This window comes from Terrapene carolina, unplaced genomic scaffold (genome assembly GCF_002925995.2).
Source record: "Terrapene carolina triunguis isolate 2854851 unplaced genomic scaffold, T_m_triunguis-2.0 Scaffold23, whole genome shotgun sequence".
Lineage (NCBI taxonomy): Eukaryota > Metazoa > Chordata > Testudines > Emydidae > Terrapene > Terrapene triunguis.
The window spans coordinates 14,077,427-14,094,818 of NW_020664374.1; the positions used below are offsets into that span (position 1 = coordinate 14,077,427).

At 42.3% G+C, this 17,392-nt stretch overlaps 1 protein-coding gene across 1 annotated transcript; it reads left to right on the forward strand.

The window, feature by feature from the left end:
• The first annotated feature begins 10,816 nt into the window (after positions 1-10,816).
• On the forward strand, positions 10,817-13,939 carry LOC113406144 (toll-like receptor 8). Its single transcript, XM_026649077.1, has one exon. It carries the CDS (start codon positions 10,817-10,819, stop codon positions 13,937-13,939), a length of 3,123 nt encoding a protein of 1,040 aa, XP_026504862.1.
• The last annotated feature ends 3,453 nt before the right edge of the window (positions 13,940-17,392 follow it).

Below are 17,392 nucleotides of genomic sequence, written 5' to 3' on the forward strand. Positions count from 1 at the left end.
TAACTGGCATGGAACCCCGTAAGTATGGCAATGCCATCCAGGCAGAAAGGCCTGTATATATAACAATGAGCCAAATTCTACAGCTCTTTCCTAAGCTTTGTGCTGGCAACAGTCTACGTGCAGTCATTCCACTCACCTACCTCCTCAAACCAGATATGCTGGGGAGGAATAGCTTCTCTCAGGGCTGGGGCCTGCCACCACTGGGAGTGAGAAACTATACCAGCAGCAACCAAAGCTATTCCTCCAGGTAGGGTGGGGAGAAGGAGAGGAGAAAACAGTGGCTCAGGTGGGGCCCCCTCCAGCCAGACACCAGCAGGAGGAAGCCCCCACCCCACCCAGTGACATGAGGTTTCCAATAGTCTCATATGCCAGTCATGGAGGCTGACTGAAGAACTCCCAGGGGCAGAGCTAACCATCTTTGGTATTGAATCAGCAGTTAGAGCTCCTGCAAGAGCAGGCAGAGGTAGTTTGGCCCAAACTATCCCTATCCCATAGGAACTGAGACATCCGTGTGGGGCCTGGCAGTCACTGGCCCATGACAATCCTGGACCCTGCTGTTGGCCCTGGACACCTGCAGCAAACCTCTTGACAGGGGCCCTTCTCCCTCAGACAGAAAAGGAAACAGGCAAAGCTCCTCTCCTGGCCTCTAATGAATGATGGTTCCAGCTTTCTGGTTGTGGGAGAGGAGGAATGTTCACAAAATGGCATGTGTACAGTTGCCATGTGGAGTAAGGCTAGAAGGTGGTAGGAGGGAGAAGGAGGGTGGCTGAGGAAGGCACATTGGACCCTGGAAGGGAATTTTAGTGGGTTAGGACCACACACCCTCAATTTTTGTAAATATTGTGGAACAAGATGCGCAAACAAGTAAGTAACCTTGTGACCTTATTTTTGTAATCCTCATCAGCCCATCCCCCTATTTCGCCAGCTGTTGCTTGTAAAATGTCTTGTTGGGTAATACCATCCAAGCAAAGGAGTAAGAGTAGAGGCATGGGTTATGTTTACTGTTAGATTGCATGCTCTTTAGGGGGACCTGGGGTGGGGTGGGGTGGAGTGGGATGGGGGGAGAATGTGTCAGTCTATATGGTCTGTAAGGCAACTAGCACACTATAGTTGCTACAAATAAATAAATACGTCAAAGACATTGAGTAAAGACTTCTGCACACTGCTGCTTCATTACAGGCGCAGGCAATGCCTCAACTTCTGCTTTAAAGGAGATGTTCGAGCATGGAAGAACGCCTGCACAAAAGTTAATGACGCAGGCTGCATTAATTTTTTCCATTGCTTTGCCTTGGGACTGGTGTGTATGTCATGGTGGTGGTAAGACACTGCATTTCCCTCTAGTCCAGGGGTGGGCAAACTGCGGCCTGGGGGCCTCGTCCAGCCCTCCAGATGTTTTAACCCGGCCCTCGAGCTCCAGCCGGGGAGCGGGATCTGGGGCTTGCCCTGCTCGGCTCCTGGAAGCTGCGGCATGTCCCCCCACCGACTCTATATGTGAGGCAGCCAGGGGGCTCTGCATGCGGCCAATGGGAGCTGCAGGGGCAGCGCCTGTGGACGGGGCAGCGTGCGGCGCTGCGGAGCCGCATAAGAGCCAGAGGGGGGACATGCCGTTTCTTCTGGGAGCTGCTTGATGTAAGCGCCGCATGGATCCTACACCCCTGAACCTCTCCCATGCCCCAACCCCCTACCCCAGCCCTGATCCCCCTCCACCCACTGAACCCCTCCATCCCAGCCCGGAGCAACCTCCTGCACCCCCAACCACTCATCCCCAGCCCCACCCCAGAGCCTGCACCCCCAGCCGGAGTCCTCACCCCCTTCCCTCACACCCCAACCCGGAGCCCCCTCCTACACCCTGAACTCCTTATTTCTGGTCCCACCCCAGAGCCCACTCCCCCAGCCAGAGCCCTCACCCCCTCCTGCACCCCAACCCCCAATTTCATGAGCATTTATGGCCCCGCCATACAATTTCCATTCTCAGATGTGGCCTTCGGGCCAAAAAGTTTGCCCACCCCTGCTCTAGTCCCATCTCCAGCCATGGAACACTTCAGAAGGCTAATGGGGGCAGGGATGGCCAGGCCCACAGAAGTAGCTGACCATCTGCCCCTGTAGACAGGGCTGGCTTTAGATCAATTCAACCAATTCCCCTGAATCAGGCCCCGCGCCTAAGAGGGCCCCGCGCCCATGCCCCGGTACGGCGTACCGGTGTGGCCCGGCTTCCCCAGGGGGCAATTTAAAGGGCCTGGGGCTCCCAGCAGGGGCTGGAGCCCCAGGCCCTTTAAATTGCCACCAGAGCCCCACTGCTGGAGCCCTGGGGTAGGGCTGCGGGGCTCTGGGGGCTATTTAAAAAGTCCAGGGCTCCCACTGCCTCTACTGCCCCGGCCCTTTAAATAGCTGCCGGAGCCCCGCCGCTTCCCCAGGGCTCCCGCGGCTATTTAAAGGACAGGGGCGGTAGAAGCAGGGGAGCCCCGGGCCCTTTAAATAGCCCCCAGAGCCCTGGGATAGCGGGGGCTCGGGGGCTATTTAAAGGGCCGGGGTTCCAGCTGCCTCTGCTGCACCCCCTGCCCGCACCAGCCCCGCACACCCTGCAGCCAGCTATGCACCCCCGGCCCACAGCCAACCCTTGCCGCACCCTCTGCCCTGTCTCCAGCCAACCCCTGCCGCACCCCCCTGCCTGAAGCCAGCCAGTCCCGCACTCCTCTGTCTCCAGCCCTGCCAACCCCTGCCACACACCCCTGCGACCCTGCCTGAAGCCAGCCAGCCCGCCCCGCACCCCTTGCCCTGCCTGCAGCCAGACCCTACCTCCAGTCAGCCCCTGCCCTGCCTCCAGCCAGCCCCATGTCAACTGGTGCCCTGCAGTTCCCAGGGCAGTAACCCTGCACACCTGCTTCAATGAAGGGGGCAGGGAGCAGCTGGGACCCACACATGTGCAGGACCGCTGCCAGCTTTTCCGCCGCCCTAGGCGGCGGAAGGTCCCGCCCCGAAATGCTGCCCCCCCCCCACAGAGGCGACGGAAGGTTCCCGCCACAGAAATACCGCCGCGGTCGCCGCCCCCCAAATCGCAGCGCCCGAGGCAACTGCTTAGGTCACCTAATGGGTTGCGCCAGCCCTGCACATGTGCACACCACCTCCAGGGAGTGGCGGGGACCCACACATGTGAAACGGAGCTCATTCATAACCGATCAACAGCATATATGACGCAATGTACATAATATATAATTTTATTGTTTATATAGTTATGGAAAGTAAATAATACATGGAAGAAATGAAAGGCTTTTTTTTACATTTTTTTTTTGTTAATCATCCCTGCCGGGGCCCCGCCGAAAATGTTTGAATTGGACCCCGCATTTCCTAAAGCCGGCCCTGCCTGTAGAGGTTACCCTCCACACAGGAAATATGGGCGGACAATCAGTCTCATTGTTGTTCATTTCAGATCAACATATACAGACACTTTTGTTGTTGCTTTCAGTACCCCCAAAGCCCAGATACTGTGGAAATAATATTTCTTATGTGTTGCAGGGATCACAGCTGGCAGCAGATAACCCATACATATCACACCATTCTTGTTTTAACCTTTACAAAGAAATATATTCATTTTCTTCTGTGTGGAAATTTCATGATTTTAGTAAACAATCCTACTAGAATGACACAAATTCCTTAATGCAGACACTGAGCTGCAAGAAAAGTGTGATTCAACAAGGGTAACATTTTCAAAAGCACCGAAGGGACTTAATAAGCAAAGTCCTATTTTCAAAAGTGACTTAGGAAACTAAGGGCTGGTCTACACCCAGCCGCTAGTTCGGCGGCTGGGGATCGAAGTTCTGGGTTCGACTTATCGCGTCTGGTCTGGACGCAATAAGTCGAACCAGGAAGTGCTCGCCGTCGACTGTGGTACTCCAGCTCGGCGAGAGGAGTACCGCGGAGTCGACGGGGAGCTTGCCTGCCGCGTGTGGACCGCGTCTGAACCGCGGTAAGTTCGAACTAAGGTATGTCGACTTCAGCTACGTTATTCACGTAGCTGAAGTTGCGTACCTTAGTTCGACTTGGGGGGTTAGTGTAGACCAGGCCTAAGTCTCATTGACTTTCAATGAGACTTAGACACCTAAGTCACTAAGGCACTTTGAATGTGTTACATTTACAATGTTACCCCAAATATTTTACTACTTATACAATAAACAAAATAATTATTTCTTGCACACAAAATGATGCCTGAACTCATCACAAGAACTTTTAAAACAGAAGAGAGAGAAATATCCAATAAACGTTATTTTTATAATAAGAATATTAGGAAGAGTGACATGCTAGATATCTTTTTTAAAAATAAGACCTTTAAAGACAAATAAAAGTATTTAAATGGTTCAAAAGAAACAAGAAATGTAAGATTACAAAACAAAAATGTGAGCGCGAAGAAATAGTCATTTCTTGGACTACAATGGTTGCACAAACTAGTTTTTGTTCCTTTAAGTTCCCTAAGTTATTTCTGATATTAGTAGTTTGACAAATGAATAATTTTATTAATGTATATTGAAAATGAAATCTGTAGCTTTTGTTACACATTTCATATGCATGTATTTTAAATACTTGAACATATTTTGGGATTCTGTGTTTAAATTATCATTATATAATGAATTTTATGTGAAGAGAAATATTGCAAATTTCAACAGAGTATTCCCACTACTCAGCAACAGATATTCAACAATCCAAATGGATATTAATTGGCTTTATCTCTTCCCAGATTAGAGACAGCAAAACCAAATATTACATGAAAGTATCTATAATTAAAGTATGTACTGATTGAATTTGAAAATGCCATGAAAAAATATGGACTACAAAATTAGCAATATGTGCAAAACGCAAACAAATGTGTGAAACTTCACATAAATGGCTGTTATCTTTGATGCACAAAATTGATGACTGTATCCTTTGCTGATAATAACAACATTTATTTGGCACTTTACATAGTCACAGCATTCTACAGTCATTAATTATTTACACTGGGAACACATTCAAGTACTACATTGTTACTGTGAGTTACAGTGATTGTTGTGAAAAGAACAGCTAAAAAATGGAGCACAGTAAATTGAATCATGCACTTTGCAAATATATGAACTAATGTTGTATAAAATCTAGTCTGGAATGGACAATTGACACTTGATATTACATGGTAGTTCTCCAAACTCACCTGGCCAGAGCTCTGGCAATCAAATGAGAGCTGTGAAGATAAGTGGATGCACTCTGTGAAAACAGAACTAGTGAATAATTGTATGACACAAAATGGAGACTGGTTAATTTTAATTCATACACTTGACTGAAATATGGTTGCGTTTGTGGTGGCAACTTCACAGAAGCAGTTAGGCAGTGTTTCCTGCCAATCGTAGACCAGGTATCTACCATAAAGAGAGCTAATACATTGAGACTAACAAAGGTACATGAATATATTGTATATAAGGGGTGTGTGGTTGCTACATGTTAATGTGACATAATATAAAGAGCTGTGGATTCAATCCAAGCACACTCTCTCTCTCGTGCAAAAGATTTTAAATAGCCTATTTACAATGTTTTAGGCCTGTTAATCTTTTGGCAGTTCATAATTTCCTCCTCTGGCATAAAACCCTACAATCAGGGCAATACCAGCCAGGCAGAGGAGCAACTGAAACCATTAATAGATTTTAGTGCCAGAAGGGATCAGTGTGATCGTCCAACCTAATCTGACTTCCTCCATAACACAGGCCATTGAATTTCACCCAGTAATTCCTGCAGAAAGTCCATAGCTTCTGGTGCCAGAGTATATCTTTTAGGAAGACATCCACACTCGATTTAAAGACGTCAAGTGATGGAGAATTCACCACATCCCTACGTAGGTTGTTCCAATATTTAAAATCTTTTGCATGAGAGAGAATGTCCTAACCTTCACTTTAATAAAATACATAGCTTGAGCTTCGTAAGGCTCTCTCACCATAATGCAGAATTTCCAGACCTCAGATAAGTGCATTAGTGCAGCAACTGAGTCTACGTGCCAAATTCCACAGTCCTTACTACTCCTGACTTCAGCGATGGCCATACTACAGCTTAAATCGGTATGTTATGTTGCTCAGGGATGTGAATTAGGCACTGCTCTTATTTATTAAGCTTTGGTTGCCAATCAGGGCATAGAAACAATGCCATATTAGGAGACTAGTAAAGTTAACTCAAATACCAAATAATCATAATCATAAAGAATCCATAGGTTGAAATCAGTTTGCTTAAACTATTTGGCAAACAATTATGAATAATGTCTACATTTATAGAAGACAATGGAAAAGGGAACTACATTTGCCAAGTATATGATTTATTCTGAATTGTTGTCTAGCGCTACTGAAGAGCGCACCTAAGTTTGGTTAACAGGTCTGGTAGAATTTTCATTACAGTGCCCAGCATTGTACACAATTTCCATTAAGAATGTCTTCCTATCTGCCTGTAGGGTGTCTAGCACAATGGGTCCTCAGCCTGAGTGGAGCCTCCGGGAACCACCGTGATACAAATAATAACAAAGGTTGTGAGCTGGTCTAATGGGCAGCTTTGCAAAAACACCTGGTGATCAGAGTTTACAATCAAATTGTAACCTGTGGAGAAATTGAGCTGCTCTGGAGGCAGAGTGCTCAGCCTCTTGTTTAAAAGGGAAACATTACATCATTACATTACATCACGGTCGAATGACTCTTGGCCAGATAATGCTGATGGGCCTTGAACATAGCCATGTCTGTCTCCCTTGGCTAGAGGAAGGATTGCCATAATATAGGGCATATAGGCTGATGGATAAGTAGAGAAGACAAATTAAATAATGCATAGAATATTGGCACCCCCAAAGAATCCCTCCCAGCAAAAAACAGAACAAAACCCACAGGATCACACTATGACAAACATTTAGGTTTGACTTCAAACGAAACAAGCACTTAAATCTTCACTTCCTTACTAAATAATTAATTTTAATACCTCTCTCTTTTACTTCCAGGTCATTCTCTCTCCTTTGTTGTTAGTTTTGATGTGTTATTCTCATTTTTACGTCTAATGTTGTTTTGGCTTTTCTACTATTGCTCTTTAGTCATACTTTTTCGCTTTCATAAGTTCCTGATAACAAATAGCATTTTCTAAATATGATTAACTGCTACCCTGAAGGAGCCCAAAGTGCTTTAAAGAATTTCACAAGTACGGTAGCTATTCTATCTTAGCAACATTACACAACAGTGTCACCGGAGAGGAATGAAGAATAACTTCTAGTAAAACTAAATGGGGAATTTATGTATGCAGAATGTAATTATCAAAAATAGAATTCAGCCAGGCCACAGGAACATACCCCTAGTCTTGTGGAATAATTCCATCTGATGTTTAATTGACCATAAATGGTCTGAGCCTTTATTTTCCCCCCTCATCATGAAGACATGTAGTTCATATTTCCTAATTTTTGATTCTACTTGCTCTTGATCTTCCTCTTTACTCCCCTTCACTTCCTGTTTTGTGGGGCTTGTGTAAATAAAATCATATGCCTCAACCTTAACATTGGCATAGTCTCTCTAATCATCATAATACTTTTTTTGGATTTACTTTCAGATGGAGAAGTATTTCATGCCAACCACTCAGTAGGAGAAGTTTTATCTATATGGCTTAAAAGAATGTCCTGAAGGCAGATTTTGTGCCAGCCTACAATGTAGAAGACCACTTAGGAAAGTGCACATTCTCTTAACTGCATCACTACACTAGAATCATCTACGTAGTTGCTAGTGTTGATTCTTCATTTCTGCAAGTAAGTGATTAAATCCCTCTGCTGAAACTCACAGGTCAACAATTCTTTAACATAAATGTATTTGACTATTACTCTCTCTCTCTCTCTCTTTGTGAGCTTGTGCCAGTGTGCGTGTGTGTGACAGAGTGATAGCTAGACATGTTTAGACAGGAGTATTACATATTGTGCCAAACTTCTTGTTATTTCTTAGGATATGCTCTCATCAAGTTTTTAACGCATCTGATTTGTAGCATAGTATCTATCCTATCTTAACAATACTCAGTTGATATTCAAAATATCTCCTAATCTCCTGTTTTGTGTGTGTGTGTGTGTGTGTGTGTGTGTGTTGTGTGTGTACACTCACTTACATACACCCATACTGAACCTGAAATCAGGAGATATTTTACTATCAGTTGTGTGTTGTATGTATGTGTGTGTATACACACACACACACGAGGTGGGACAGTACTGAAGGCCTTACACAAAGCAAGATTCTTCTACACACGGGAATTAAACTCTGAGACTCTGCTCAAGGAATTTCCTCCAAATTCTGCCATCAAAGGAAGGTGACCGAGTTTGGATTCTGGAGAATAGAGAGTGGTTCATCCTCCAGACCTGTGACTGGCAGAAGAGATCTGCTGGAGATGCTGAACCATCCACTTGAAGGATGTGGACAACGTTTTCAGAAATGTGTGCCTAAAGCTAGGCTTCTCAATAAATGGTCTGATTTTCAAAAGTGCTGAGCCTCCAGCACCTCTCATTGAAGGCAGCTGCTAAATGATTAGTGCTTTTGAAAATCAAGCCACTTTTTTATGAGTGTAAATATGGATTTAGGAGCTTAACTTTAAGCACCTATTTTGGAGAGCATTGCCTTGAGCCTCTGCACTCACTTCAGGTTCCAGCTCCCTGTTTGTGTGGCTCCCATGGGAGTTACTAAGAACTAAATAAAAACTCAATAAAAATTAGTTAAAATCTCATGTATGAATATATTTGTGTGTGAGAGTGTACTGTGTGATATGATTTTTTTAGTATATTTTTCTTGTTAAAGAAAAAGTTCAGCACCTCAGCCATTGCTGAGGCACCATTTTATTCCCCTTCTCATTGATTAATGGACCTACTTTTCCCCAAGCATTTCCAAGACAGAGGAAAGCAGTTACTAAGAAAGGACTCAGGGATCATCACAGAGAATCACCTCCACAGGAGCACACAGGACTATGCTGCGGCAACATGGGGTACTGTGATCCAGGGATGTATAAATAGGGGAAATTCAGGTAGAAGTAGGGAAGTGATATTGCCTCTGTACGCAGCGTTGGTAAGATTGCTACTAGATTACATGTATGCTCATGGTGTCTGCCCCTCAAGAGGGATGAAGAAATACTAGAGAGAGTTCAATAGAGGCCACAGAAATGATATAGGGGCTAGAAAACAAGACTTATGATGTGGGGCTTAAAGAGAGAAACTTTCTCAGCTTATTGAAGAGAAAGTTGAGAGGTGGCTTGATCACTGAATCGAGGCATCACACGGGGAAAAGATATCAAATAGTGGGCGGCTTTTCAACCTTGCAGACTATATCCAATGGCTGGAAGGTGAATTTAGACAAATTCAACCTTGAAATAAGATGCAATTTCCTAGCTGTGAGGGTAATTAAACACTGGAAGAGTTTACCAGGGAGGTGGTGTACTAGCCATCACTTGGAGTCTTTAAGACCTATTAGGATCTTTCTAAAAGACGTGCTTTACTCTAGCTTCTGGGAGAAATTCTACAGCCAGTGTGTGTTGAGGTTAGTTGGGGAGGGTTGGCCTGGTTGGTCGTGGTGGTTCCATCTGGCCTTGGAGTCTGTGAATATGAGTCCCCTTGTTCATCTCTTCCTTCATGGACCTTGAGGAGACTGGGATTGCCTACATTTCCCTCAATATGCTTATCACATTGTAGCTCTGCATTAAGATAATGGGTCTAATCAAATCTCATACTTCAGGGCTTCAGCTGGTTGCCTGCAGGGATCAGGAAGAATTTGCTTTCCCTGATGCACAATTATAATTGTAATTTATCACTTTCCTCTGAAGCATTAAAGATCAGCTGTGGTGAGAGATGGAATACTGGTTGGAGTGGACTGACGCTTTGAAGTGGTACAGAGAATCCTCTTTCATAGATGCCTGGCTAGTGTGTCTTGCTCATGTGCTCAGGGTCCAGCTGATCACCAGATTTGGGATCTGGAATCTCCCACCAGGTCATATTGCCAGGGACCTGGGTTTGGTTTTTTTGTTTTGCCTTCCTCTGCAGCATGGAGTGTGGGTTGCCTGCCAGGATCACCTTGGCATTTTTCACCTAATTAATTCAAAGACACTGCACAAGTTGATCTCTAGAGTACAGTTTAACTTTAATTTGACCACTTAACACATGTTAAAGGCACACTGCCATGTCTATACTAGGCTGTTAACACATGCTAGCTAATATGTGCTAGCTAAGATCCTCAAAAGCAAGTCTTATGATGACAGGAAAAGTAGTGCAAAGAGCCAAGAGAGTGAAAGCTGAAGGAATTTTTAGTCAGACTGTTTAAAACTCTGTTTGTTTTTGTAAACTCCTATTTAACATCAATGATTAATTAGCCTTTTGGATAAAGGAAGCATTTGTTAAATATTCCACACCCTAACCCTTTTCATTAAAGTACTAAAAATATAGTAGTGATTAAACAAAACCAGGGTAATGAGTACAACTCGTCAAAATCTTACAATGTCCTTCTCGCTCAAAGAACTTAACAGAAATTTCCCTCAGAAATAGTGCTTTCTGTTAAAAATTAATTTATTCCATTTGGGCAGGATACAGTGTATGTAACAGCAGTAATAAAATAACTGAAATTATGTTGCTGGTCAATTTTGATAACAATCACAAATTGCCTGTACACTATGCTAGTAGTATGTTTTGTTTGTATTTTTGTGGTTTGGACACACACATTTAAAAATTATTAAGATTACAATGTGAAATATTATATGCGCATGAACAGCACTTGTCATCAACAATATACCAAAACCATTAATCTGCCTGTTTCTTTTTAATTAGGTAAATATGGCTACCATGCCCCACAACCTGCTCTTCCTACTCCTCTTGATTCAACCTGAGTTTGGTCTCTCCACTCATCATCAATGGGTTTCTAAGGACCTACCTTGTAAAATAAAAGCAAAACAGAATAGCTCCTCGATTCTCCTTGATTGTAGTAAACAAAAGCTGACAGCAGTCCCTCAGGAAATATATACAAATGTTACTGGCTTGATATTGTCTTTCAACTGGATTGAAGAAATTTCTAAAGAGGATTTTCAGAACTTTAAGGACCTTACATTTTTTAAATTAAACTGGAATTGGCATGTTAAGCCGAAAGAATCTAATTTTGATTTGTCTCCAAAGCCTTTACAAATACTAGATGCAACTTTTTCAAACTTAAGACACTTAAAGGAATTACATCTTAATGGCAATCAGCTAACCAGAGTGCCTGCAGGGATTTCACCTAGCATTACTTCACTAAGTCTAAAGTCCAATAAGATTATTACTATTAGCAAGAACACCTTCAAAGAACTCACAAAATTGAAGGAACTCTATATGGACCAGAACTGTTACTATGGTAATGCCTGTGAAAACCTTTTCAACATGGAAGAAGGGGCATTTTCAGCCCTCACCAGTTTGACTGTGCTGTCACTTTCCTACAACAACTTGACCCGAGTGCCACCCAAACTGCCAGTGTCACTACAAGAACTTTATTTGAGTCATAACAAGATAAAGAACATCAGTCAAGATGATTTTAAGAAACTAGTTCATCTAGAAGTTCTTGATTTAAGTGGGAACTGTCCAAAATGCTTCAATACGCCTTTTCCTTGTGAACCCTGCACTGGAAACTCTGCCATTCAAATACATCCTCTGGCTTTCCAGAATCTTAAAAAATTAAAGACTTTGGTTCTATCCAGCACATCACTCACTAGTGTACCCGCTATTTGGTTTCAAAACATGCCACAGCTAGAGGTGCTGCACCTTGCATCTAACTTCTTAATGAGCGAAATAGCTACTGGAGAATTCTTACAGAATTTATCTTCTTTAGAGGAACTTGACCTATCTTTCAACTACCAGAAACAAATATACTCACGATACCTAACCCTCTCACCATACTTTTCTTCTCTAGTATCTCTAAAACGATTATATATTAAAGGCTATGTCTTCAAAGAATTAGATAAACTGCACTTGGAACCTTTGTTTGCTCTGAGAAAGCTAAATGTCCTTGATCTTGGGATAAATTTTATTAAAAGAGTTGATATGTCTGTCTTCCAGGCTTTTAGGAACCTCACAGAAATATACTTGAAAGAAAACAAAATATTCCCACAAACAACGGAAAAGCGTGGTTTTTTTAAATCATTTAACAAAGAGGACTATTTGATCAATTATCATCGGACCTTGGTGTGGAAACACAAGTTGAACCCTTCTGTCATATATTCTGATAAAAAAAAGCAATCACATTACTTCCTTAAACAGCTTTGTACCTCATATGGTACAGCCTTGGATTTGAGTTTAAACAATATCTTCTTCATTAACCCAAATCAGTTTAAAGGCTTTGGGGATATAGCTTGTTTGAATTTGTCTTCAAATGCCCTTGGCCAGGCTTTCAATGGCACTGAATTAATCTATTTACCTAAACTCAGATATTTAGATCTCTCATTTAATAAACTGGATTTGACCAGTTACTCTGCATTTAAAGAACTACCTAACCTAGAGGTATTAGACCTTAGCTATAACAAGCACTATTTTCTAGTGACAGGTTTTTCACATCAGCTACTATTTACTGAAAACCTTCCTAAATTAAAAATTTTAAACTTAAGCTGGAATGACATTTCTGCACTAACAAAATTTGAACTAAGGAGTGACTCCCTTCAAAAACTAGACTTCAAAGGAAACCATCTTGATCTCTTATGGAAAAATGGAGAAACGAATCACATACAATTGTTTAAGCATCTAAAAAAGCTGACACATCTTGACATCTCATACAACAGACTTCGAAATATCCCCACTAAGGCTTTCCAAAATCTGCCTCAGAGCTTAACTAAATTGTATATAAATAACAACAAATTACATACCCTCAGCTGGGAAAATCTTAGATACTTTAAATCTCTGGAGTTTCTTGACTTAAGTCAGAACAAACTGAAGGCTGTTGATATCCAGTACAACTACACACAGTCCCTCCAGACTCTCCTGCTGAGGGAGAACAAGATTTCCAGGATTGTCGTTGGGTTGCCTGAGAGAGTCAGCAGCCTCCTCTACCTGGATTTGAGTTACAACCAACTGCAAGTCTTAAATCAGTCAACTTTCTTATCAGGACTTATACAATATTTGAAGATTTTAAAATTAAAAGGGAACCCGTTTGACTGCACCTGCAAAAACAGCAACTTCATAAGGTGGATTCAGAAAACCAAAACTCCGATCTCACAAGTAGCAAGAAATGTCATTTGCATGAACCCTGAGGACCAAAGACAGCATAGCATTCTCTTGATTGACCTGCATGCTTGCATTCTGGATAGTGTTGCAGCAATATTATTTTATATTTCTTTCTTCACTATTATTAGCATTATGATAATAGCAGTTACTAAACATTTATTTTACTGGGATGTCTGGTATACTTATCGTTCTTGTATGGGAAAAATAAAAGGATACAAGAATATAGCCAGAGACAAAGCTCTCTATGATGCTTACATAGCCTATGATACTCAGGATGCGACAGTAACTGACTGGGTAATAAATGAGCTACGATTTCGTCTAGAAGAAAACGAAGACAAGCACGTTCTGCTTTGTTTGGAGGAAAGGGACTGGGAGCCGGGAAAGGCTGTCATTGACAACCTTGCACAGAGCATCCATTACAGCAGAAAGACAATATTTGTTCTAACTGAAAGATATGTGAAAAACGGGAACTTTAAAACTGCTTTTTATATCGCTCTGCAGAGACTAATGGATGAGAATACAGATGTGATTGTGTTTATTCTACTGGAGCCGGTGCTACAGCATTCCCAGTACCTGAGGCTGAGAAGGAGGATCTGCAAGAGCTCTGTTCTTGACTGGCCTAAGAATCCACACGCTGAAGGCCTTTTCTGGCAAAGACTAAAAAGTGCAGTGCTAACTGATAACAGCATTCGAGATGATGGGGTGTACAGTATATAGAAAGAGATTACAACAGCTAGCTTTAGTTCTCAAAAAATAACTTGTGATTTTCAGTGTCTCAGTATTTGGGTGCCAAATTTTAAATGCATTAAAAAGAGTCCTAATTTGGGGAGGGGGGTTGTTCAGCATTTTCTGAAAATCAGGCTGCTCTACGTAATCTCTTGCTGGACAACCAACATCACTGGTCACCTTTGAAAACTTTGGGTGGTTTTCTTAAAGTTTTATGGGGTGTACTCTATGGTAAGTATTTACAGTTTAATGTACCTGTTACACTGCTATATTGTACTGAAGAGAGTCTGCTTTACAAGGTTAAAGTAAAATAGCTAATATAAAATCATAGAGACAGAATTAATAACATGCACAAACTTGCTGCATATAAACAGTATTTTTTTCTTTCTGTTCCTGTGCTACATTTTTCTGTAGTAGAATAAAGTGTATTCTCTAACAAGGCAATGTTTGCTAAGATAGTCACTTTTTTCTGTATCTTTATATTTATAGGCAATGTATTTATTACAACTTTATTTCTTGAAATTTATATAAATTTGTATTTATAATTATATACAACATTCTATTATAAAATTTATGTTTACATAATAATTGCCTTCAGAATGTCAACTACTTGGGGCCCGGGCTCTGCTGCATGTATGTCAGGTTTAATCCTTTGTCAAGCATGATACACATTTATGATGCTATATTAATAATGACACTAGAAATTTTTTGTGGCGTTGATGGCTTCTTTGTGTCATAATGTCATTCAGACATCTGCCATTGCTTCATATTTTTTCTGTTACACTGTTAATAAGATGTCTTTTTATATATGTATGAGTATTAATTTTTATACGTTACACCACCTCATATAAAGGAACAGATAGACTGATTCTGGCTACTGGCCTATGCTTCCTAATAACCAATCTTCCTTTTTCTACGTTGTCAACTGTATTTTCTTTAGAAACTGTTCACTAGTGATTTTAAGAGTAAATTCAAAATTGGGCATAAAGGTTAATATGCATATACAGAGGTGAGAATAAATATCTAGGTAAATGTATAAATAGGAATGTGCACTTGTTATTGATACAGCATTATAACTATCATTTGGTTCACAAACAACTGGTGCAGTATTGCTATACCAAGGGAGGAAAGTAGGATTTGACGAGGCATAGATTTATACAGGTGTTTGTTGTGGCAATGTTATACATGGAGAAGTACGCAAGCGGCTGTTTTACAAATTGCTTGTGGTAGGAAGATGTGTGGTGTGACAAAGTTCCTCCTCTATCTTGATGGGTCCTGCGCTTATCGGCAGATTTTCTTTCCTCAGAGATTCACCATGTGGGTTGGGGAACAGCCCAGAGACCTTCCCCTCTGGAAGAACCCACAGTCCAGGTCAATTGGTAGGTTTGGGGGGAACCCGGGCCCGCCCTCTACTCCGGGTTCCAGCCCAGGGCCCTGTGGACTGCAGCTGTCTATAGTGCCTCCTGTAACAGCTGCATGACAGCTACAACTCCCTGGGCTACTTCCCCATGGCCTCCTCCAAACACCTTCCTTATTCTCACCACAGGACCTTCCTCCTGGTGTCTGATAACGCTTGTGCTCCTCAGTCCTCCAGCAGCACACCCTCTCACTCTCAGCTCCTTGCGCCTCTTGCTCCCAGCTCCTCACACTCGCACCACAAACTGAAGTGAGCTCCTTTTTAAAACCCAGGTGCCCTGATTAGCCTGCCTTAATTGATTCTAGCAGCTTCTTCTTAATTGGCTCCAGGTGTCCTAATTAGCCTGCCTGCCTTAACTGGTTCTAGCAGGTTCCTGATTACTCTAGTGCAGCCCCTGCTCTGGTCACTCAGGGAACAGAAAACTACTCATCCAGTGACCAGTATATTTGCCCTCTACCAGACTCCTGTACCCCACTGGTCTGGGTCTGTCACAGTGGGTAACTGGGTTTGTTCAGTTTGGGGATCATTATATGGATGATAAGCTGACATATTATTGGCTGGTTTTAAGTTGGGGCCATCATTTCTTTTTGTTTCATGTATGGTTTCCACAGAGTGTGAGGTAAAGCCCAACATCGTATATACTGCTTTTGGGACTGTCTAAGGGTACTGCAGCCTTTTAGCTCAAGTTATTTACACTAAGTTATGCCTCTTGAGTTAGCCTAGCTTGAGTGAAAGCAGCTATACTACAAAACAATGCTCGAGCCACACAGAATGATTGATTTAGCATCAGTGACACAGTTACTTTCTACTACATCACTACCTCAAGCATCAGCAGCACTTGGGCTTCAACCCATACCCCCCGGGTGGCCAGCTAGCTCGAGTTTGAAGCACCACCTAACTCGAGCTAGAGACTTTTGTGCGTGGACAAGAGTTGGGTTAGGGGCAACATTTGAGTTATATGTTGGACTAACACAGCAGTGAAACAACTCCCAATTCCAGCTGTGATCTGTTCCATCTCTCATATTTCTTTTAGTTTCTTTAGCCCCATCTCATTTGTAGCGCTTTCCTTCACGAGCCAGAATATTTTCTTGCATGTAAGCATTTTCTTGTAGTTGTTAATATTTTGAACGAGTATTGTCTGTTATGAACTGTTATGAAAGTTCATGAAAAGGCCCACCAGGGCATAAAAACAGGTCTAGTTTTTATCACGGTTTATGTCAAAGGTTTTCTGTAAATGTTTGTGAATGGGTGACCAGGCCCAGAAATTTGTGTGGGGACTGAGTTGCCCCTGTCCTGTCCAGCAGAGGTTGGAGCTATTCAAATTCATTTTGCTGGTCAGCACTGGGAGCTAAAAGCGGCCTGTCACTAGTTGCCATTAGAATTTTCTCCAGGAGGGTGAGAAGAGTGGTGCTTTGGGCATTTTGAAAATGTCTGATCACCTGCCATTTTATCATTATCCTGAAATTCTGATTTCTGTGCTACTTGTGTATGCTGTGACTTACCTGTTGAGAGCTGCATAGAGAGTAACAATATGTCTTTTTAAGCTTTAGGTTTAAACTTAGATTTCCTTCGGCCTTTTTGTTGCCTTTTCAGATCTTATCGGTTTTCAGGAATAGCTTGGTTTTCCTGGATTTTCCCCAGTTGGAATCCTTTCCTGCTACATACCGATACCTGGGGCCATTAATTCCATGGATCTAGCAAGTTTCCATGATAATGATACTGTAATTGTAAATAACAGAAGCTATAAGTTTATTGAAATGAAAGGCCTGACACAGGGTTGGAAGGAAGGGGCTTAATTTGAGCAGTTGCACCCAAGCTAGTATCGTTAACGTGTATTTGGATGGGATAATGCAGGTATCATTCCACTGAAGACAAGGGTGTTACATTGGTGTAAAAATGTTGTAAATAAGAGAATAAGGCTCAACATTTTCAGTAACTTATAAAGAAAAAATAAAATGAAATAAACTTGCTTTTATTTAAACTGTGATGCTGTTGCAAAAAAAGCAAACATGATTCTGGGATGTATT